The 23,905-nt window shown below is 45.5% G+C and overlaps 3 protein-coding genes across 3 annotated transcripts; all 3 read right to left on the bottom strand.

Annotated features, from left to right (window-relative positions):
• Positions 1-3,039: 3,039 nt before the first annotated feature.
• LOC133927305 (xyloglucan endotransglucosylase/hydrolase protein 24-like) lies at positions 3,040-4,643 on the bottom strand. Its single transcript, XM_062373700.1, has 3 exons — positions 4,249-4,643; positions 3,961-4,154; positions 3,040-3,856 (listed from the first exon to the last, which is right to left on the bottom strand). Exons 1-3 carry the CDS (start codon positions 4,534-4,536, stop codon positions 3,478-3,480), a joined length of 861 nt encoding a protein of 286 aa, XP_062229684.1. The 5' UTR covers positions 4,537-4,643; the 3' UTR covers positions 3,040-3,477.
• A 4,922-nt stretch (positions 4,644-9,565) lies between these two features.
• LOC133927303 (xyloglucan endotransglucosylase protein 7-like) lies at positions 9,566-12,294 on the bottom strand. Its single transcript, XM_062373699.1, has 3 exons — positions 11,536-12,294; positions 10,370-10,563; positions 9,566-10,201 (listed from the first exon to the last, which is right to left on the bottom strand). Exons 1-3 carry the CDS (start codon positions 11,824-11,826, stop codon positions 9,760-9,762), a joined length of 927 nt encoding a protein of 308 aa, XP_062229683.1. The 5' UTR covers positions 11,827-12,294; the 3' UTR covers positions 9,566-9,759.
• A 7,631-nt stretch (positions 12,295-19,925) lies between these two features.
• Positions 19,926-21,589, bottom strand: LOC133927302 (xyloglucan endotransglucosylase/hydrolase protein 22-like). Its single transcript, XM_062373698.1, has 3 exons — positions 21,062-21,589; positions 20,747-20,940; positions 19,926-20,606 (listed from the first exon to the last, which is right to left on the bottom strand). Exons 1-3 carry the CDS (start codon positions 21,326-21,328, stop codon positions 20,177-20,179), a joined length of 891 nt encoding a protein of 296 aa, XP_062229682.1. The 5' UTR covers positions 21,329-21,589; the 3' UTR covers positions 19,926-20,176.
• Positions 21,590-23,905: the final 2,316 nt, after the last annotated feature.

The following is a 23,905-nucleotide window of genomic DNA, read 5'->3' as shown; positions in this document are numbered from 1 at the left end:
GTTTTGTGTTGTCAAGTCAAGCAAGAAGTAGTATGATATCAAGTGATTGTAGGAGAGTTGCTTGCGGCAGGTGCACGACTTTAAAGGGAAGTAGATTTAATATTGGGAGGTGTCGATTGTGGTGGACCGCACCTGTACTATGGACGAAATTGAGCCCAGCCATAGGAACATCACCTCAGCCTCTGTCGGCAATATGATATACACCCAGATCGTGAACAATTTGAACTACAAACCAGGGTCCATAATTAGGTGAGGAGGAGTACAAGCACACTATCAGCTACAATAACACATGAAAGGCGAAGATAAAGGCAATTGAGATAAGGTTCGGGATCTACAAAGTGTCATATGATAATCTTCCAAATTTGTTGCAGACGCATGTATTTGTTAACTTCCTTTTTATGTTTCTCTAACATAGTTTGGTTGTATAGCTGTCTTGGTCCAATGTGCAGACACACTGCACGTACCCGGACTTTGTTCATCAGTTCGATGAGCTAACGGCGAACAACGTTCGCTAGAGGCTGTACACAGAGGAGGAGGTACTTCGACACGCTGCACTAGGACTTTCGGTGTTGTGCTTACGAGACCGGGAGTATTGGCTCTCGTGGTGTGCTCTCGTCTGTGACATCTACGTCGGGGAGTACTCTTTGCACCGCGTGATGCGTCAATTCAGGAAGTTGCAGGAGTTCTGGCTCTCACTCACTAGGACGGTGCCTAGTAGCATATACACGTGTGTAACGTTGTAATTACCTTTTCATTGGAGACACCGATGCAACTTTTTTCATATGGTTATGTTTTTTGTAGGCTGACGTGCAAGGGGGCTCATAGCACAAGCACGTTTCTGTCTCGTGTGCAAATGTGGGTTGATAGATGGGAGCACGCTGTCAATGATATCATGGACGAGAATCACCCGCACTGTGAGGAGGCATACGCGAAGTACCTGTCCTAGTTCGTGGCTCAGACGCGGATCCGAGTCACGTCCACACCAACTAAGTTTCTGCGGCATGAGACGAACGTTCACAACACGTACTCGATGCACATGAACCAGACGCATTCGCTTGAGGTACGTGGAGCAGTACATGACTCCTTATTTACTATACTTGTTGGTACAAATAAATTGACTAATCAAATAAAACTTTTCTTTGCAGATGGACATACTACGCCAGATTGATGTCGTGACACATGTGGCCAAGGTGTGGATCAACAGTGGCCTCGAGGTCCCCATGGCGAAGGTGAGCGTGGCATTAGGCCGGATTATCCGGCAAGTGAGCTAGGCCTTCAAGTCATTTAGCTGCAGCTCATCCTCGGACATTGCGACGGGACCACTAGCATCAACTACTCTCTTAGCATGCCCATCGGCCACGTTCACCGATCCCCGCATCCACCGGTACGTCCCACCTACACAACCCAGCCGTTGAGGGCGTCTTTCTCGGCAAGGGAGTCCTTCTCGGGGGCCAATGACCCACACTACAGTGGCGCCTGGCCTAGGCATTCTTTCTTTAGCGTCGGTGACCCTTTCTATGGTGCCGGTGACCACTTCTACACCGGCAGCAAGTCCACGCAGCCTTCTTCCGTGGACCCGGATCTTTCGAGTTCTCACGTCCACGACTCATGTATGATACTCACTTCATGATTAACCAATTATTACGTATATCATGCTTTACCGATGCTAACATGTTTTCTTCATTGTTCCATGTGTATAGGTCGACGATCTCGAGGACGTAGAGGCGTATGGTAGCTACATGGAGTTGCTTACCAGGGACGGTAGTCAGGTCCCTGGGTACTCGTATATCTTCGGATAGAGTGACGAGCTTGATGCGTCTCAGCTACCTGGCCAAGAAATACTTACTGGATACAACTCCGATGAAAATGAAGTCTGATTCTTTCCCCAAGAAATACTTACTGGATACTATGCCTGATGCTGTTGAAGTACCCATGTGCTGGTGTGAAGAACTTTGTAGGGTCATAAAGTCCTTCGAGTTCTCTGACACCTACATAAGGAACTTCTTCATGTGCCGCAACTATGAGTACGATCCACTGTAGAAAAGCACCAATGTTGGCTCCCGCCACTAGGTGATCATTCTGGTCAAACTACTCCAAATACAACTAAGAATTATCACTTAATATTTTTGTCTCTGTTGCAGTCTCCGCCATCACTATGTGATTTCTTACGGTGGCTGGACACTGAGTAGTCATAAGCGGATGAATTACTCCTTTACGCTCAACACTGCACTATTTGGAGACGCTTCCATGAGATGTAAGCCGACGAGATGATTGAGGCTATGCGCAAGCGCATTCAGGAGGATCAACATAAGATGAGGGAAGAGCGTATCCGCATGATGGCGGAGGTCCGTGAGATGAAGAGGGAGAGGAAGCGCGAGAGGGCACGTCGGACGCGTGAGGCAGGAATAGAAGTGACGAGGAAGGGAAAGTACCCACATACCACTCAGTAGACCACATGTTGTAATCATGTTGTTTATATTCGCTAAGGCATGTTAGGTAAACGCGATACTTATTTAGGTTAGAATGATCATGTACTGTATATGTCACCATCTGTGTATGTCCTAGTTCCTGTTCCTATTAAAATCATCATGTTCACCTTTCTGTTTCCGTAAAATCCGAGAATCCAAAATATCGTACAAACATGTAATGACACTGGACGAATGTAAAGCATAAACATTGTGGCACGTGCTTGTTCTACCGCAAATAAAAAAGGTAGCAAGATATCATCCATTCATTAGGTGACACCTTGTTGTGGCTCGTTCTGTGGGCGGCATGAATATCTCGCTCGTTCACCGCGCGACAGCAAGGTGTCGCCCGGTGAACAGGTGACATATGGCCTTACTGTATTTTTTAATCTTCTGACTGGTAAAGCCCACAAGGTCTCACCTGTTCATCGGGTGAGACCTTGCTCTCGTCCGATAAACGGACGACGGTAGTCTATTGTTGTAATATTTTGAAACGGTTGTATAGTTTTGCAAATTTTAAAACAAAATAATATATAAAAATTCAACTCTGCAAGCCCACGCATACGATCATCCATTCCTCTCATCTATCCGTTAATTATATCATATACTCTATAATTTTTTCACCCAACCCTTCTCTCAACACAAATAGACAGTAAAAATAGATAATGCTTAGCACCGAATTTTCCCTTCCGCAGACCCAGACGCCGAGAGCCGACGCAATTTCATGGCGGAAACTTGCCCTTCGCGTCCCCTCTTCGTGGCGATTTGTGGATGGTTCTTCTGGCGTTCACACGATGTGAACTCTGGCTTCCCACGTTGTTGTCTCCATTCAAGCGCACGCTGTTGCAACTTCGACACAATTAACGAGCACAGTGGTGTAATTGTAACAAACACAGAGTTCTCGTTGGTTTCATTCCAAAAAAAAAAACATACATGACTAGGTGTACGTTTATGCGCCAACTTATCGTATCGGTCACGTTCCATATATCCAATCCATGTCCACGGGCAAACTCTACTTTGCCGAGCACTCGGGCGGCGGCCCCTGCGGGAACCTCCAGGTGTCGGTGCAGTAGTTGTAGATGATGTAGTTCGTCTGCACCCACCGGAGCCGGTCCTGCCCCGCGCTGTCCAGCTCCTGGTACATCCACGGGCTGTTGGACCGCGCGCACGCCGCCGCGTCCGGCGACGTGCATCCGCTCGCGGCGTACCCCTGGTACGACGCCGTGAACGGCGCCTGCGACCAGTCCGTCCTCACGCGCCCGCCCTGCGTCGCCCACTCCTCCGCGTCCCACAAGCTGGCGTACACGCGCATCGGCTGGCTCTTCGGGAACGCCACCCCGGTCGCCTCCCGGTCCCGGAACTCCCGTATCGGCGTCCCGTCCACGTAGAACCTGCACGCGCCAAGTGGTTGTTCAAGGTTAGTTTGTACGAGCGCACGAGATGTCTTGTTCTGTATATGCACGTCGAGAGAACTGAAGAACCATGGCAATCTTACACGATGTGGTTGGGGTTCCAGAGGACGGAATAGGTGTGGAAGTCCTTGGTGGGGTCAAACCACATGCGGAACTGCTGCTCCCGGCCGCCCTGCCCTTGGCTGTACACGTTCGTGTGCACGGTGTACGGCTCGCCGCTCGCGTTCCCCAGGAACTCGAAGTCGATCTCGTCGTGCAGCGATCCCTGCGACGAAAGCTGCGGCACACATACACGCCCGGATCACACATACATCCATGGCCATGGCGCGATGTTTTACGAGGGGGACGAGACGAGAGCGTACGTTACATACATAGAAAGTGGCGACCGTGCCGGCGGAGTTGCCCGGGACGAGCTTCAGCTGCATGTCGAAGCGGCCGTACAGGTACTGGCTCTTGGACTGGAAGCCCGAGCCGGAGGACCTGTCCAGGGACAGCGTCAGGAGCTGGCCGTTGTCCAGGACCTTGCCACGGCCGCCGCCCCAGGTGATGTCCACGTCCTGGTAGAAGTTGCCGGCACGAGCAAGGCCGGCGAGCATCAACAGCACGGAACACAGAACGAGCACGAACGTTTTCTTGGGATCGGAAGCCATCGCCGGCATGCTCTCGGCTCAGCCTCCGGCGTCCTAGGAAACCAAAGTGTCAGATCGCTCCTGCGACACGATGTATTATATGCGCGCTACTGGTATTGTGATGGTGTGACCAAGAAGGCGATCAAGTTGCGGTATTTATAGCGCACCGGATAGCTAGATCCTTTCGGTCGGATGGCTGGACCGGAGAGGAAGGATCGGAGTATGTACGTACGTTAGCTGGATCCATCCAATGGCTTGACGACGTTGACACGATGCAGAACCACACGGCTCTGCATGCACTGGTGTGGCTACCAGTTTGCTTCCGGGCATTCGATCGTTTTGTTCGGATGCATGGACGATTGATGATGGCGTACCAAGATTGATGCTGCACGCACAACGGAGCATGGAAGGATAGCTCGCCGAGTGGCCGGCCTGGATTGTTCGGCAGATGTTCTCGTCACAACGTCAGCTGTTTTGCTCCCGGCTGAAGAGTCGTGAGTCTCAAGTGCAAGCATTTGGTCCATAGGCACAAGCTAGCTAGCTTGATGGTAAAAGCTAGTGATTTTTAGGTAAATGGAAAAATCGCTCCAGCTTCGGTAAAAACAAATGTTAGGAAGAACGAGTGGGGTATCGAATTAGGAGCATGATTGTGATTAGGTACGTGTATGGGCTCCATGCATGCACGCAGAGTAGTTTACACGTCCTGTCCATTAGCTAGCTTTAGCGAGGAAATTTATGAGACTGCTTAATTGCCAGCTTAGCATACCAAAAAGTAAAGAGGAGTACTGCCCAGGATTTATACATGAATGTTAATATTTGTAATACAAATAAAGGGATACATGCTTGGTAGTCCAAGAATATTGCAAAGAGAGACACTGCTTTATACAAGTTCTAGCATCCAAATGAATAATAATCCTACATTATGTCTTGCTTTGATTAATCCTACGTGTCTTCGAACATCCAAAAGATGAAGGTCATGCTAAGAACACAAGAAGGAATCGAATTGTTTCCTATCAAATTCTCGTGAAATTCCTACAGATCATGTTCGAGCTAGCAGACTTGCATATTGGTTTACACTTTGGAGGGACCATCTCTGAAACGAAGCGTGTAAGGAAGAGACACAGGAATAGTTTGTGCTCCCACGCATTAGCACTGAAGAGTTCCTGCATCGTCGAGGATGGAAAGAAACGGACACTTGTCCACACTGCTCCCTATCGGAAGCACCACTGCACTTGTTCATCCAGTGCAGGCGAGCGTCTGGATTCTGGTCAGCAGTGGGCTTACAGCCTGCTGATATTCACGTCATGCAATGCGTGAGACAACTTTGGATCGCCTTGACAACACGGTGGCGTACGCTGCCGATCAAAGTGCTCAACACATTCGTCACGGCGTCTCTGTGGAATGTCTGGAAGACGAGGAATGCAAAAGCATTTGGCAATGAAGATGTCTCGCTCCAAATCCGCCGTTGTGCCGACGAACTAGAACACGAACATTTCAACCGCCGGCACACCCAGGAGAAAAGAAAGGCTACTCATATTCCCGGCGGCGTCAGGTCCGCCGTTGCCGAGGCGCCCGACGACCAAACTGATCGATAGGGTGCAAGTCCGGTCTCCAACGGCCGCCCACGCCGGACCTACATACCGGTCGTGCTCACCGATCGGACTTCAAAGCATATCCGCATGCATGGGTGTAGATAACTAGCGAGTAGATACTCCATAACTAACGCCAATGATCGGACTGAGCACCAACCAGCAAGTTCGATCGATCACAAAACTCTTTTCTCTGTTTCCATTTTTCACTTTTTATTTTGGAGAGGTCGATCGCAGGATTCGGAGGCACGTCCAACGTCCGTGTCCATTCTCATTCTCCTGTGTATATTTTTTTCGTATCTCTGCATGACAAATCGTCTATACCTATCGTGAGAAGGACATACGTTGTAGTCTTCATGGGAGCTGGAAGCAGCTGGCCGATCGATCGACTGCTCTCTGTTCTCCGGCTGATCACGAGGTAGTAGTTGTGGTGGTCACCAGGCAGATGCGGGTTCGGCGCCTCTGGGCGCTGAAAGCGAGGTAGGAAAACCGTGAGGAGTTCAATTTTGAGGAGGTGATGGGCTCAGGATAATGTTGAATTTTGCATGGTTGTAGATATCGATTTTTATTGGTGAAGTGTCGTCCCAGATATTCGTCCTCTTTCTTTTTGTACACTGTGCACACAGAGGCCAAGTAGCTGCATGGCCACGGATAATCGTTTTCTTTCTTTTTGTATGTTTTGGCGCTGATGAGAGCACAAGATGATGCATGTGTACAGCTTCTATTTATATGCTGGTTTGATTAGCTTAACCAGTGCTGTACAAAAATATCTGAAAAAAAACCCAGGTTTTTCCAGGGAAATCGGGGGAAAAACAACAACTCCGACAGTCGAGTCCAAATTGGCACCGGAAAACTGAACTCCCATGATTTTTATTATATATTTTTTAATTTAAAAAATTGCAGAAATGTGTGTCTATTATAGAAATTTGCAAAACTACGTGCTTCTAGCCCTTTTAAGTAAAATTTGCTCACTGAACAGACGATATGTTAATGTGGAAGCTAGCGTGGACAGTTATTTGGCGCCCGCAGGCATGAACAATTCTATATGCTTATAGTTAGGTGCTTAAGAAAAAAAAGAGTATTAAGCAGTTACATAAAAATTATAATTTTTAATGCAAACAAAGACTATATATGTGCTTAAACATGCTATATAAAACATGAATTGGTTCACGTGTCACTTCTTCTCGCTACTCTCCTCCTATCTAATAAAAACTTTTAAAATTTGAATAACTAGCGAGTTGACCCACACTAATAGTGTGCATAGCCTCGTTTCAATATTTTGTCATGGCAACTTTGATTAAAAATTAGTCTCTTTAGTATTTTATGAGGTGTCATTTAATTACAAAACATATAAAATTAGGAGAAGAGATAAAAATTATGGTGTAAAAGAAAATTATTTATGCTCTAAAACTATACCCGAATCGTATACATGTATTGGTATTGATTCATATTCGTTTTGATCAACTGACAAAATCGTACGTCAGGTGTAGACATCCCAACAAAAATCAGAATAGGTATGTCTTGACTTCTTATTGTGCCTTGCATGCTGCCTATCTAATACAATAATCTTGAGTTACACGGTGCTTCTTAATCTATTATCTTAGTAAAAATTATATTTTTTATTTTTATTACAAATTTTAGCTATTGATTAATTGTGTTTTACATTAAGTCTTTATTTTGGTATTTGATTTTTATAATAATTTGATTTTTTTATAAGACTATATTTGATATGGAGCCTTATTTTTTCTATTATAACCCACAATTATTTATCTTATTTTATTTGGACTCTTTATTTGTATATTTTGCATCCCAAACCGTATAAAAATCGAACTATTAATTTTTTATAATTTTTAATTCCAAAATTAATTATTTATCAATTATATTGATATGAATTTTTTATTTAATTTAGACAGTTAGGTATTCATAACAATGAACACCGACCCAAGCGGTTTTTACTGAATCTGAATCGGTGGTGTGTAACTCAGCGTGAACCGTGGCACATGCCCATGCCCTGGCTCCAAATTGAAGCATCTATTACCATGAGTACATGCACGAATAGATTAGTACTCTTCTCCAAAATTGAAGCATCTAGCATGTCTACTCCTTGCGCTCGAGCTCACACCATCTTGATGACCGTTGCTGCATGCGCGTTCTCACGCCGAAGATGAACGCCATGGGCGCTTTTGCAATGTCGTTGTCGCCGAGACGCCGACTGCCATGTCGCTGCACCGAGCATGCGCCCACACAAACTTTGTGCTTGGATGCCCGCCTAAGCCGATCAGCAGAAGAAAACCGTAGGTCTCGGTATCTCGTGAAGCTACTGAATCATGGCCTATCTTTTGTCGGTAACGTCTAAAAAGATAGATAGATGGATGTAACATGGACTCTTTGTTTAAATATTTTGCTTTTCAATATGTATGGTAATATGTTAATCTTTTATATCTTTTAATTTTGAAATTACATAATTATTAATTATATTTGATACGGACTCTTTGGTTAAATCTAGACAGTTAGATGTCAATATCATTTTCTTTTTTGAATTAATATGATAATTTTATGGCTTTGAGAGTGAACATGGTGACTTATTTTCCCCTCAAATATTAAGATATTTATAATAATGTGTGGTCTAGCTATTGATTAATTGTATTTTATATGGACTATTTATTTTGGTATTTAATTTTTATAATAATTTAATTTTTTAAGACTATATTTGATATGATCCTTCTTTTTTTATTCTAACCATAATTTTTGTTATTATTAATTTTATTTTATTTAGACTCTTTATTTAGATATTTTGCTTCCCAACCATATGGAAATCAGACTACTAATCTTTCATATCTTTTAATTCTAAATTTATCTATTTATTAATCATATTTGATATGAACTATTTGTTTTAATCTATATTGTTATATGTTGATAACATTGAGTGGTGTAGATTTTTTTCTTTTTTTCATATTAACATGGTAATTTCGTGATCTCGAGAGTGAATGTAGTGGCTTCTTTTCTCCCTTAATATTAAGTAATAGATTTACTCAGTTTTGTTATTCATCATCGTCCTCCAGTCTCCCTGTCTCGTTATCGGCTACGAATATAAGATCTATTTTACTAATAAAAATAAAAAATAGAAGACAAATTAGCCGATAATATTCTCCTTCTTTTATGGATCTTATCTAAAATCAATCTACGGCATCGCTCTCGATGTATTTATTTGGCGACACTCCTATTAACATGTCAACATCTACATACCTTTAGTTTATGATTGATATTACCATATCTAAAATTTATGTTTTTTTACAATGCATGAATACTTAGTTAATACCAATATAAACGATAGTGCTTAAGTAAACACCTTACCCTCCATCTAATCACTGAACTAGTACACTTGAGAGAAAAAACCTGATGTTTTTTTTCCATAAGTATCTCCTCTAATCTCATTGTGCATGCTCTAATACTCATCTGGCTCGCGGGTGTCTAATATGCATTGCCTCGTTCTCAAATCAAACCATTATTTACAGTTCGTGTACCGAATCTCCGTTTTAAAGTTCTTGCGACGAGCCCATGCAATACCTGCACCGTGTCCAGCTCGCACCTTATCCCTACACAACCCCATCTAGAAACAAAAATCAAGTACGATTATTACACGGCCGTCAGGATCGATTGGACCTCACGATCTGCCGATGGGGATGATGCACTCGGCCGGGAAGCCGTGCGGGAAGCGCTTGCGGTCGGCGCAGTAGTCGTAGACCATGTAGTTCATGCGCACCCAGCTGAGCGTCATCCAGCTCCACCAGTCCATCCTCTGCCCCATCCACGACGGCGCCCGGCGGAGGCTGCTCTTGCTCGTGCCCCGGCCGCACCGCGACGACGGCCCCCCGCGCGCGCCTCCGTCGTCCCAGACGCAGGCGTTGGTGGTGACGTTGTATCGGCGGTACGTGGCGACGAACGGCGCCCGCGACCAATCCGTCTTGACGCGGCCGCCCTGCGTCGCCCAGTCCTCGGCGTCCCAGATGCTGGCGAACACGTGCACCGGCTGCCGCGTCGGGAACGGCACGCCGTACGCCGCGTTGTTCTTGAACACCCGGATCGGCGTCCCGTCGATGTACAGGCTGCATGCTCGCAAGATGAAGAGCACACTCAGGCAGACAAGCAAAGGAGGCCCCATCCGCCCGCGACATTAGAAAAGTTCACCGGAATTGAGGCTCATCGACCGATGTTGGTGTGCAGATTGCGGAAGAAAGGAACAGAAAGAGACGAGAGTGAGCGGTAAATAGTACATGATGTTGAGCGGGTTCCAGAGGATGGAGTAGGTGTGGAAGCCCTCCGTGGGGTCGAACCAGAGCACGAACTGCTGCTCCCGCTCGCCCTTGCCGTCGCTGAAGATGTTGGTGTGCAGGATGTACGGCTCGCCGCTCACGTTGCCGAGGAACTCGAAGTCCACCTCGTCGTGCCGCGCGCCTCCCGTGCAGATCTGCACCGTTCGCTAGTTGTTCACATACTCGAAGATACGACGGAACACGATATCTTAAAAATATATACATAACCTGTATCTGGTGATTACTGAGTAGGCACAGAATTCTCAATCCCAGATAGAAATGTTTGAACTTGAACTCATCTAGGAGAAGTGGTCGATCTTATTCGTTGATCCACGACTCTGTTAACAGCAGTACTGCACATACTATACTAGTACTGCGTATTTACGAAAACAACGAGTACACCAGCTGACACTTTCTTTATTACATTTCCTTACACAATTAACTGCTGGTGCTTATGAAATTGCCCTATTTTCATCTAGAGGAAAACCAGAGGAGGAATGGACTGTACACACAATAATTGTAGTAGATCTGTCTAGCTACACCCTCATGGGCGAGGTGAGCCAGGGTTCGTTCCCCCCTCCCGCATTCTCTTGTAGCGCGTCTTCAATGAAAGCCCGGATTAAAGGACCCGATTCTAAAAAATAAATATGTCTAGCTACTTCGCCCATCCTTCACAAAGATCAATTGAATTCATGAACTGCCAACATTTGCGCATAAGTCGTACAAAATTCACATCAATGTAAATCAATTAACCTAAACATTTTTAGACCACAGGCTTAGTCCCGCTTTATAGAAAACACCACAGTCTAGCGTACCGAGAAAAAGCTTACAAAGTGTGGTCAGAATAAACTCTATTGAAATAACTCTAACTAAACAACCCTAACAACAGCCAGCTCTAAACAATCTCTAACGAAACAAAAATTTGAAGCGAACGAGAGAAACACCAAACATTTTCACCTTCCCTGGTCAGGTTCTTTTTTGTCTCACCCCATTCGAAATTAACTCCATGAATGACAAGTGTCGATCAACTCATTTTTAACGAAATGGCTAATCTTAGCCAAGCACAAACAAGAACAAGAAAAATGCAATTGACCAAGCAAAGATCAATCAAAGAGTGGCGCACTCACATAGAAGGAGGTGATGGTCCCTGCGGACTCGCCGGGGACGAGCTTGATCTCGAGATCGAACCTCCCGAAGAGGTAGCGGTCCTTGGACTGCAGCCGCGCGCCCGTCCGCTCGTCCAGCGACAGCTCCACGAGCCGGCCGCCGTCGCGGAACCGCGCATTGCCCTCCCCCCACACGACGTCGAAGTCCCTGTGGAAGTTGTGGTCGCCGCCGTCGCGGTAGGCATCGACGACGGCCGCCGTCGTCACGGCCAGGGCGAGGACGGCCAACCGCCAGGGACCAGAGGCGCGCATGCCTGGACACCACACCAGCGGCAGGAAGCAAACACGCAGAGAGATCGAGCTGGGGGCAATGCGATGGATCGAAATCGATGTGTAGCCTGTGCCCTGTGCCCTGTCACCCTGTGCGCTGGAAGGAGAGAGCAGGGGAATGGTGGTGTGTCCTGTGGAGAAGAGAGGTCACTATGGCATCGCATGGGAAAATACAGAGGCAGGCGCCCGATTTGAGGGCACGTAGCTGGGCGCTTTCGCCAGATGCCAGAACCAGGAGGCGCATGCACGCTCTTTTCTGCGGCAAAGCGTTCCTGTGGCCCAGCCGCCGGGCTTGCAGCGAACTGCATCCGAAGACGCGACTGTGAAAGCCGGAGAGCAGCGGGATGGTGGCACAGAGAGTTGATGGCACAGCGGATGGGCGCGTCCCAAACAGTACGACGTGGCAGCATACATTGGCTTGACCGCGGTGTGCTACAGCGGGGGAGCGCTGCATGAGTGCACGGCACGAAGCAGGCGGGGAGAGGCCGGTGTGCTCCGGGCTTTGAATGCGACGACCATCGCGTCGCGCAGAACGGGTAGATGCCAGCGGGTACGTGGCACGGTGGATGTGGGCTGGGTGGTGGCTCCTCCCTCCTCCGTGAAGATGGAGAGCGCGGCGTGGGTGAACCGCGAGGTGCTTTTTACACCACCTCTAACTATATTTTTTATTTCTTTTTTATTTTTTATTCTCTTAATTTTCTTTCATTTCTGATAACTTTCTTTTAAGAAAAATCGTAAAAGAAAAGAAAAGAGAAAATTATCTTGAAATAAATTACTTGAAAATTCATTACAACTGTAAAGAGAAACCGTTATAGAGTAAAGAAAAAAAATTTCTTCATAGTGAGAATTTACGCTGTAATAGGAATCCCTTGAAGTTAGTCTTACACTGAGAAGGAAATGTGTACCTAGAAATACGCTTTGTCAAAAGGAACGTGAAAAGCAAACTAATGTGTTTCGCTCCTCCCGGCCTTGTCACCACGACCGCCTCAGAGAAGATTGCCGGTGACGAGACTCGGCCGGAGGAGCGCCAGCAACCATCAAAATGGATTCGTTAGGAGGTGTAGAAGATAGCGGTGTGATCGATTTGGTCTAATTCTTGGTTTTTGTGTCTCGGATTTGCGGCTAGGGTTTGGAAAGGGAAAAAATTGCATCTCCGCCGCTCGCCGTCGCTGCGTCGAGGCGGAGCTCATCGACGCGTTCAGGCTCGTGTGCCACCGTTGGCTCCAGATCTAGAACTCCGAGCGGCGGCGCCTGCGCGCTTGCGTCGGCCCGGACATGCTGCGCCGCCTCGCCTCGCGCTTCACGGGCGGCCCGCCTCTGCTCCGCAGCGTGACAGTGTACAAGTTGACGGCAGCTGCGGACAAGGACGCGCGCGAGCAAGGCTGACGGCAGGAGAGAGGAGAGGGAGCTCAGCCGCTCGATTTTGGACGGTTGAGCGTGATGGCTTGCCTGAGCCATGGTGCTATTCAGGGTAGCAACCAAATACTATACAGCAACGCTCAGATTCAGGCAAATCTTAGATCTCACTAAGGCAGCAACCAAATAGGCCCGGATCCTCTTACTTTGGCGTGACTTCAAGCCTGAATCCGCTGCCCATTCAGAGAATCACGATCCTACGGCTGCAATCCTGCTTGCCGTGTTCTTCGCGGGAAATACATTGTCTTTTATCTGTATAGGCTTAATTGGGCTTCGATGGGCTCGGTTGAACATTGCTTGATCAAATCTATGCTAAAGTCCTCCTCAGTCCTCACCAACGAAAACGAGTTTCTGCTCCTCTCTCTTCGATCCTCAGTCGACCTCACCACCGAGAACACAAGCAACATAGGTGAGCACGAATTCTTCGAGCTGACAGGGTGGAGCGCTGGAGCAATATATCCTCCCGCTCTCTCTTCACGCCAGCCGATTTGCTGCTGCTGCTGGTGATCTCAAACACCATTGCTTCACTTCACCTTTGGTGAGCGGCAACCGACTCACTGCTACACACACCTCTCACCATGGGACACCTTCGTGGATCTTTCAGGTTCTAGGTTCTTGCAAGTAAAAGAGGAGGGGGTTGTTAAATTTGGTTTCCCTTAGTGATCCTTGATCGGAACCATGAGAGCAGCTTCCAATATACCCTTCCAAACTGAAGATGCCATGCGAGTGTTCAAGTGTTTGTTTCAACTTTTCAAGAGCTAGTACTCTAGACCGATTAGTACTCAAATATTAGAAGCAGAGCTTTTCTTGTGCTCCACCTTGGCCGGCGCCTGGCGGCGGCACGCCGCACGCACATCACCTCAGATCCCACCGTGTGGCGTCGGCTGGCAGGTGGTGCTGCGGCGGAGGTGTAGGAGCGGTGGGCGACGGAGAATGCGGCAACGATGGCAAGCGTATAGACGTCGACGGTTCCAGTGAACCCCAGGCCACCTCCCCGTCGTCGCAGTTGGCAAAGCTGAGGCCGAAAAAGATCGGGATAGTTGGTTTCTTGAGAACGTGGGTACTAAAAACGGATGAATAATTGTTTTTTTGTTAAAAATCAAATTTTTGTGTTTACAGAAAACCAGTTTTAGTTACATGCAAGTTTGTTGGAGTATCCAAACAAAGTTTTCAGGGTTGTTACGTTACGACCGGTTTTAGAGGTTCCAGTTACACAAAACGTTAGATCCAAACAAGAATTGTGTTTGTGAGTTTTGCTCCATTATAGAGACCCTTCGAAGGATACCAAAATTCTAACATGTGGACACGTGGTTTATTAAGATAGTTTATTTGTGTTGAAAATATAGATGAAAAAAAATCATATGATTTTTAAAAGGTTAACGGATAGATAAAAATAAATAAGTATTACATAAAAGAGAAGACAATCGAAATAGACACTAGTTATATTTCCCTGTAACGGCAGATCATTGCCTAAATTGTGTTCGAGGTTAGCAGGTTACCACAACAGGAAGCAGTCGTGTGACATGTGTCTGACTCGACTCATCTGGTTTCCTGTGGGGAAGACGGTAGCGGGCAGTCCCTGAAGAAAACGCGTCTGGTTTACAGCGAAAACCGAGGGACGAGGCCAGTATTGCAAACTACTCCTAGCACGTCGTGACATTTCATTTGTCAGCTTATAATACGATCATAGGATTCATGAATGTCGGTCCTCTCCTGTCGCAATCCCAGCCTCGATTATTGCATGCATGCACGTCTGCTTCCTCGATTAGAAGTAACCAAATCCGGATAAGCATTCTGAGAAACCTAAAAAATTTACCCCTTTTTATTCATACGTGTTTATAATAGTAGATTTTATCATATATATTAAAAAACTTATAACATATAGAATCTAGACGGGCTCACATTTGATTGTAAAACTATAGATTTTCTAACACTCCATCATAATCACTTTTCGTGAAATATATATATCACATTAAAATTCCTTAAAAATCTAGTAGAAAAAAATTGAAAAAAAGAGTACGTAGCTCACGATATGACCAAATAAATTGCTTCATAAAAATCATATCATAAAAACTTCAGAAAAACTCATTTAAATAAAAAAGAGTACAACCCACTCAAATACTTCACATAATCTTTATTATTAACTTTGAATACTTAATCTTCTTTACTAAGGTTTCATTCTTCGTATCAGTACTTGTGAAAAATCTCTCTCTGAAATATCCAACTCTCTAAGACTCATCATCCTAATATCATAGATACATCTTTAAAATTAGATATAGGGAGAGACTTAGTGATTAAACCTGTAAGATATTTTCATGATTTGGTATACATTATATTTATTTCATTCATTTTATGCAATTCATGAGCATAAAATAATTTCAGGTTAATATGATTCTTTAAGTTGCTTTTTACATATCCCGATTGTACTTGCGTAATACATGCAGCATTATCTTCATAGATAATGGTGAGAATGTTTGTAGTGTTCAAACCACATGATTGGTGGATATGATTTATCACTCTTTCAAGCTATGTGTATTCCCATACGGCTTCATATAAAGTTATTATTTTCAAGTGGTTCATCGAAGGAAATAAAAGACTTTGCTTTGATAATTTTGAGGATATTTACAGTTCCACCGTATAGGAAAATATAGATAATCTATGATTTCGCTATATACGGGTCTAACAGATACCCAACATCTTCGTATCCAACCAGATTTAGGTCATGATTCTTTCTGTAGAACAGACTCAGATATTTGCTACATTGTAAGTAACGCAGAATATTCTTCAAGTCTTTCCAATGTATTTTAGTGGGCTTTTCACTGTATAGTGCAAGTAGGTTTACTATAAACGCTATGTCTAGCCTAATGCAATTAGCCATATACATCAGTGCACCTATTGCATCTAAGTATGAGAATTTTGGTCCTAATACTTTCTCCCTCTCTTCTCTCTGTCTTTAGGGATCATGATTTGCTTGTAATGACCTTCCGACCATAGGGGTTTTAGGGGGAAATGATTTTTCAAAACCGAACCGTTCTAATACATTCTGAGTGTAGTTTGACTGATGTACAAAAATTCCATCTGTCACATGCTCTAGCTGCAGACCTAAGCAAAACTTAGTTTTACCCAAATCTTTCATTTCAAATTTAGAATTCATGTACGAGCTTACTTCTTTCAGTTTCTTCTTATGTACTGATGATATTCAGATCATCTTTATATGCAAAAATCCATTCTGTGATCTGACTGTTTTAACCCATATAGCGATTTTTTTTCAATTATACGCTATAAAGATATCTATTTCTTCTATGTTGATTCGGTAATAGTATTCGTTTAGTTAACTTCATATAAATGTTCGAATCAAGACTCCCGTAAAGATATACGGTCACAGCATCCATTAGTTTCATTTTTAACTCCAGGTTGACTACCATCAAGATTAAATATCTAAAGGTAATACCACTCATCACCGGATAATAGGTTTCTTCATAATCAATGTCTCATTGTTGAGTGAAACATTGCGTAACTAGTTGTGCTTTATACCTCACAATTTTATTCCTTTCAATCCTCTTATGAACACAAACACACTTATATCCTACTGGTTTGATGTGGGGAGGTGTGCGGCATACTTACCTAAAATCTCTCTTTTGTTCAGGGACAACAATTCAGTTGTTATTGCTTTATACCAGTCTTTCAAATCTGACCTCATTCTATATTCAATGAGCGATGCAGCCTAATGGTCATTATCTATAAATGTGACAATTTTATTTGCGAAGTATATGTCGACTATTGTGGTTGCTCTAATATAAGATTTTCCTGAATTCACATAGTTCATTGCTATTTCATGATGGGTTACGCTTTCAGATGCTTCTTCATCTTGCTCTTTATTATTTCTTTCAGGTGCACTTTCATGTGCTTCTTCAATATTACTTACTATGGGAGCAAGGTTATTCAGTTTACCAGCATCTATTTTAGCATGCACATTTTCGCTAGTTTCTTCCTGCATAGGAATATTCAAATTTTGTATGCTTATTTCCTTAGGTTCCATACTATCGTCAGGTCTCAAGTGGCTCCTGTTCTTCTTCCTTTTGGGTGTTTTTATGATCGGCCATGGTAAACTCTTATTTTCCACTTTTGACAGACGTCTTTGGCTACTTGGGATTTGAGAAACTGAATTTCTTATCCTTTTATTATTTGTTAAGTTCCTAAGATAAGATGAGGGGTAATTTCTTTTGATACTTTCACTCTCTTCAGTGCATTGTGTGCAGACACATGCGACTTAGTTACGCTCTTTAAATCATAAAAATGACCAAGCAGATTGTTTGCTAATTTCTGTAAATCGATAATTTTTTGTACTTCATCATTTGCTTCACTAGTGTAAGGATCATGTGCCGCAATTCCTTCCGCCTGCCAAATAATTTTCCAAAATTTTCATCCAATGATATATTTCCTCCCCATAACGATGGAAAATTATTTTCATCAAAATTGCAGTCAGCAAAGCGGACTGTATGGAGATTTCCAATTATTGGTTCTAAATATCGGATTATGGATGCAGTCTCATAATTGACATATATTCCAACTCTTCGCAAAGGTACCATAGCAGTTCGTTGACAGTATTGATACATAAACCATACATCTAAATTTGCGCAAATGTAAAACTTTCATAATGCCTTGCACTAGTTGCATAGTTGAATGAATATTATGAGGATGATCTATAATTGATGAGAGCCATCACATGTAAGACTGCATGTCCCTAACATGTAGCAGGCAAATTACAGTGCTGCAATAAAGGTCTAGCAATAAATTTTATTCTTTTTATCAGTGCTTCGGCTAGTCTATTATGAGTGTGGACGTGCGGTACAGAATGTTCAACTTGAATTCACATACCAGTGCAATAATCATCAGGCTCTTTTTAGAAGAAAATTCTCCAATGTTGTCTATTCCAATGGATTTCAATCGATTGTCAGGAAAATTATTCTTGATTTGTATGATCTGTGAGATTGACTTTGCAAAGGTATGGTTGTAAGTAGATAATAGACATACATGTGACCACTTCGAGTATATGTCTATTAATACCATAAAGAACCAAAACAGGCTAGAGAACGGCTCAATTGGACCATAAATATCCTCCTATGTTCGGTCCAGAAATGCAGTGATTTCATCTTATACCTTCAAGACAGACGGTCTTATTATTAATTTCCTGATAGTACATGTAAATCATACAAAATCTTCATGATTCGAAAAATTCTTTATATTTATGTCACGACCTTATGAGTTAGTAATTATGTTCCTCGTCATTCTAGAACTAGTGTGACCAAATCTATCATGCCATAGGGAGAATAATTCTGTACTACGAAATACAGTTTTTAGGATTATGAACACTCCAAGTGCTTTAATAAGAGTGTAGTACAAGCCACTGCTCTTGGAGGAAAGTTTTTCTAGTATTCTCACCTTACTATCACACTTAGTAATGAGGAGGTGCTCTCTACCATCTTCTTACCAGTTTCTACATGAAAATTGTTAGCGCGGATATCTTAAAAATTTAAGAGATTCCTTGTAGATTTAGGGTACAATAATATTTCTTCAGTGTGCAAAGTAGTTTCCATCGGTAGTATGATTATAGTTCTTCCATAACCTACTATGCACTTATCACTACCAGTGAGAGTCATCACGTTTTCAAAGATATTTCTAATAGACTGAAAATATATCTTTTCTCTTAAGATGGTATTTGTCATTCCATTATCCACATACATACTTCCTCCATACGGGCGCCACACATATTCTATAAATATCAAAACAATATTGTTTGCAGCTAAGCTTGCTTTTCTAGAGCTTACATTTATTCATTCAATCATTCTAAATTCAGTAACTAAATTGATGACTAATTACTCTAATCCTAGATAGAGTCTACGAAATATTCGGCCACTTCTTCTTCAATGATTTTCTTTTCCGCTTTATCCTTTATGGCATCTTCTATGACAGTGGAGGAGGGCAAAGTATAGTCCTCCGCATTCTTTATTGTGAGGTCTTTTACTGCCAATATGGGAGCATCGTCAACTTCCATGCGAGATGCTACCCTTTCAATTATAGCTACTTTGTCCACCTCCATCCCGAGTCCAATGGTGAGGTGTGCTTCTGACTAATCCTTCTTTTTCTTCCGGTATGCTTCCATAACATACTTTTCGTGTAGGGCATATATGCTAGGCCATGACCTACCCACTAATGATGATGTCGATGCAATGCAAATTGGTCGCAGACAGATTCTTTTCGCTAGCTTGATCTCTAACAGAACTTCGTGCTAATAACATTTTGAGAAACCTCTGCTGTCAATATAGTGTAGAGATCTCTAAAGAAAAAAAATCATATAAAAAAGACATAATATAGGGAAAAAGTTTTCTCTTCTTTATCTATCTGTATTTATAACGAGAGATTTTGTCTTGTATATAGTATCAAAACTCGTAAAAGATAGAATCTAATATGTCAAAACATTGAGACGAGCCCATATTTAATTGCACAACTCCATATTTCCTAACAAAGCTTTCCTCTCGCACACTAGAGTCCAGTTGTGCAGGGTGTTCATGTCCATGTTAGTAGATGTAGACTCATTTGTCTTATTAAAATCGTTTATTTATATCGAAATTTGTATCTTATGGATTAAAAAAATTATAAATATATAAGAAAATTAATTGATGGATAAGTATGGAATGAAAAAAAAATGGAGGGCCGATACACATGTATGATAGAATACGCGGCTAGAATAGACACAAAAAGAAACTCACTAAACAAATCAAAGAATGCGATCTGCGTACTACATTTACATTGCATCGACCATTGCAAAACATTATTCGCCATCTCTCGTTTCGATCTCTGGTTTCACCACGGTAGGACGGACGACGACGCGCGGATCATGCGCGGATGATGGTTCTCACCGGAGCTTGCACTCGACGGGCACGCCCTGCGGGAATCGCTTGGTGTCCGTGCAGTAGTTGTAGATCATGAACTTCCTCTGCACCCACCGCATGCGGCGGTAGCTCATGTCGCCCAGCTGCTGGTTCCACCAGCTGCTGCCGCCGCCGCGTCCCCGCCTCCCTCCAGGCGTCGCGACGGTCTCCATGGTGCCGACGGGGCACTGCTGCTTGCCGTTCGACCACACGCACGCGTCGGCTTTGAAGCCGCGGAACGATGCGACGAACGGCGCCTGGGTCCAGTCCGCCTTCACGCGCCCGCCCTGCGTGGCCCAGTCGTCCGCGTTCCACAGGCTCGCGTACAGCCGCATCGGCTGGCTCTTGGGGAACGCCACGCCGCGCGCCTCGTGGTTCTTGAAGTCTCTGATCGGGGTGCCGTCCACCGCGAATCTGCACGTACACAACCCGTTGATTGTTAGCGACATGCCGACATGCAGGGCTGTCTCGCAAAAGAACAAAGATCATGTGCGCGCGTGATGGATTCGATGCAGCTGTGCCTGCGCCTGTGGATCGGATTAAAGAGTACTCACATGACGTGCTGCGGGTTCCAGATGATGGAGTAGGTGTGGAAGTTCTTGGTGGGGTCGAACCAGAGGCGGAACTGCTGCTCGCGCTGCCCCTGCCCCTGCGCGAACACGTTCGTGTGCAGCGTGTACGGCTCGCCGCTCACGTTGCCCAGGAACTCGAAGTCGATCTCGTCGTGCGTGTTCCCCTGCGACGACAGCTGCACGGAAAACAATCATCGCAACGATCAGCTTTGTGTACGTGCAACTTGACCACGATCACTAGGATACCAAAGATGTATACGCATGCTACAATGCGCAAAGAAGCGTGTCGAAGCTTACGTAGAAGGTGGTGACTGTGCCGGCAGAGTTGCCCGGGACGAGCTTGATCTGCATGTCTATCTTGCCGAAGAGGTACTCGTTCTTGGACTGGAATCCGGACCCGGAAGTCTTGTCCAGCGTGAGGTCGAGCCCGCGGCCGCCGTCCACGATCTTGCCGCGGCCCTGCCCCCAGGAGATCTCGGCGTCCTGGTAGAAGTTGCCGCCCTGCGCGATGGCCACCGTGTAAGCCATCGCCGCAATGGCAAGCGCGAAAGGCGTCCTCATCATCGCTAGCTCAAGCTCAAGAACCAATGAACGTACTGGTGGACACTGATTGGTGATTGCTCCTTTAGCTTAGGGAGGGTGTGTAGTATGGGGGAACTCGGAAGGAGATGGTTGGATTGGTGTGGATTGGAACGGCGATGGGGTGGGTGGTATTTATACGTGAGGCGGTGCAGGGCCGGTTTCTTAGCCGTGGCAACCAGCCGCGGACAGGTGGTAACCAACGGGCAAGTGCCGGCTCGGCTGGCTGGCGCGTCTCCGGTAGTGGGCGGGGCGAGTGGATTTGGAGCTCGGCACGGCTGGATGCACCCTGGATCCAGTCGAGGCCGCGTACGTCCTCGCGCGCCCGTGGGGCCGGCAGCGCAGGCGACGGACTTCATTTGACCACCCATCCATCCGGCCGCATCCGCGAAAGGCGCAATGCCTGGCCGGGGTGGGGAGAGCGCGCAGCTTTTGCGGTGCTTTCCTTCGGTCGCGACGCGCACAGCGACGGGGGCCGTGCGCGCAGCGCTTTGGCGCAGCTTTACAGCGAGGCGCCTGCTGGGCTGCTAGCTGCTCGCCTCGTGCTGCGTGCCCGCGGCGAGATCCGGCCGTGGCATGGGCCATGGACGTGCGTGCATGTCTGGGATTCGGGGAAGGTTCGTCCGCTGCTGCAGGGCTTGCAGTTTGCCCATGGGAGAAGGAACGGGGCGGCTGGCATTTGCCGGCCGTTCCATCCAGGGCATTCAATTTCATGAGGTTCTTTCTGTACACTAGTAAAGGTGAAGCTAGCTATGGTGGCGACAGTCCATTGCATGCTGTAGCTTGAGTGCCTCGACGGTTACATTTTGGTCGAATTGCGAGGAATAATTAAGGCGGAGGATGTTCAACATTCAGTTGAGGTTACTGGTTCTCCGACATGCTGTCGTTAGGTACGGGTATGCTGATCTGGACGCCTCTAGACAAGAGCAGAATCACTTTTGGACACTTGTCTAAACAGGTGGAGGCAAATTTGTACTCATTTCGGCTTTCGCTTCTTTTTTCTTTACTGAAGGACACTTATTATGTTTATGTATGCCTAAAATGTTCCAATAATCTCTCGACCCGATGAGTTGCTTGCATTTCAGTTCAGCTACTTACTTGCATCTTCAGGACAAAAATAGCTACGTGTGAAGCCCCGTTAGTTCACTGTCATGCATGCACCATCCACCAGTCTTACGACGCGCCATTAACTCGTTTACCACATTACCTGTTTCCTACATTTCCCCCCTGAAACGGTACAGAGTATCCAAACTTCTATTCTGATAGACTACTCGACACGTCATTGTATCTGGCCATGGCGCAGCAATGCAGCATACTGCAACCACGCCCAATATTAATGGTCCAATTAAACACTAGCAGTACTCCACAGTGGCAGCATCACGGGACACGTCGGCATTGAGAAGCGATGGGATAATGGGCTCGCAGGAGCCAGCTGGACTCCTCCTGCTCAGTGCATGCGCTACTAGCTCTCCTGTCGTCATCCAGTCCTGTACCACTGCGACATTGAGATCTGCCCATGCTGATTCGAATAGCTGGAGGAGGAAGACAAGATATCGTATGCTTGCAAAGAACAGCTGTCGCCTGTCGCCTTTGTCCAGGAGCTAGCTCGAACTGGTGCCAGCCAGACCGGCGTCCGGACTAGCGAGTCTAGAAGAGCGTAGATAACCCGATGCAACACTCCGACGACCACTATAAGCTCTGAGCGTTACTAGCCTATCTACAGGCCGGCCGAACAAGCGACCGGGACCGGGAGCTGCCCATGCCACGCGAGGATAAGGAGGAAGGTGGAACGGGCCGTGCCATGCCGTGCGCGGTCACCACCGAGCGGCCGTGAGTGGGTCGAGGCCGGCGTGTGCGATTCGTGGTTCCCATTCGTTGCCATTTCACGCTGGCGCGTACGCCCCCCGCTTCACTTTGGTTTGATCAGGCGCGGCTAGCTAAGCCTCTGCAACCCCTCGCAGGAGCAGGAGCAGGAGCAGAGTGCTCATTCTAGCGGAAATGCCAGCCATTTTAGTAGCAGTACACATTTGCTTTGCCAGCGATGGCATGGTCTGCTTATTGCTTGATCCTCGTGTCGGGATAGAAGTCATTGCCGTGTCGTCAGTCCGACAACTGGCCATTATACCCGGACATGGAGCCAGCATGCTGCCCCAGTGCATATGTGTGTGCATTGTGTTCACGGAGGCCTGCATCTGCTACAGGGCCGGTCCGGAGAGGGTCGAGCGGTGCGACCGTCTTAGGCCTAAAATCTAAAGGCCTCATATATATATATATATATATGTATACTGTGTATATCGCCCTAAAAGTAAACTGAATAAATTAGATCTGGACGATTTATATTTAATAATAAAATCTCATTTTTAATCACGCATCGGATCACTAAAATATCAGTACCGGACCTGATCTGCTAAAATATCTCGTTTGTGCTGAATTACACACTGCCTTCTTGAGCAAACGAGATATATTTTGCACTAGCGGTTCGATGCATCATTTGTCCCTTTCCTAGCTTTGGTCTCCCTGTGTAGGTATACTTACGCCGTCACATTTTGACCATTGATTACC

The sequence above is a fragment of the Phragmites australis genome, chromosome 8, assembly GCF_958298935.1.
Source record: "Phragmites australis chromosome 8, lpPhrAust1.1, whole genome shotgun sequence".
Taxonomy (NCBI): domain Eukaryota; kingdom Viridiplantae; phylum Streptophyta; class Magnoliopsida; order Poales; family Poaceae; genus Phragmites; species Phragmites australis.
Note: the sequence above shows the minus strand (reverse complement) of the source record. Positions and strands in the feature narration are given on the sequence as shown.

Coding starts and splice junctions, on each gene's coding strand:
- LOC133927305 (XM_062373700.1), bottom strand. CDS start 4,536: ATGCCGGCGATGGCTTCCGATCCCAAGAAAACGTTCGTGCTCGTTCTG. Junction 4,155..4,248: donor GCACGGTCGCCACTTTCTAT/GTATGTAACGTA, acceptor TGTGTGCCGCAG/CTTTCGTCGCAGGGATCGCT. Junction 3,857..3,960: donor TGGAACCCCAACCACATCGT/GTAAGATTGCCA, acceptor TGGCGCGTGCAG/GTTCTACGTGGACGGGACGC.
- LOC133927303 (XM_062373699.1), bottom strand. CDS start 11,826: ATGCGCGCCTCTGGTCCCTGGCGGTTGGCCGTCCTCGCCCTGGCCGTG. Junction 10,564..11,535: donor GGACCATCACCTCCTTCTAT/GTGAGTGCGCCA, acceptor CGAACGGTGCAG/ATCTGCACGGGAGGCGCGCG. Junction 10,202..10,369: donor TGGAACCCGCTCAACATCAT/GTACTATTTACC, acceptor GCGAGCATGCAG/CCTGTACATCGACGGGACGC.
- LOC133927302 (XM_062373698.1), bottom strand. CDS start 21,328: ATGATGAGGACGCCTTTCGCGCTTGCCATTGCGGCGATGGCTTACACG. Junction 20,941..21,061: donor GCACAGTCACCACCTTCTAC/GTAAGCTTCGAC, acceptor TTTTCCGTGCAG/CTGTCGTCGCAGGGGAACAC. Junction 20,607..20,746: donor TGGAACCCGCAGCACGTCAT/GTGAGTACTCTT, acceptor GTGTACGTGCAG/ATTCGCGGTGGACGGCACCC.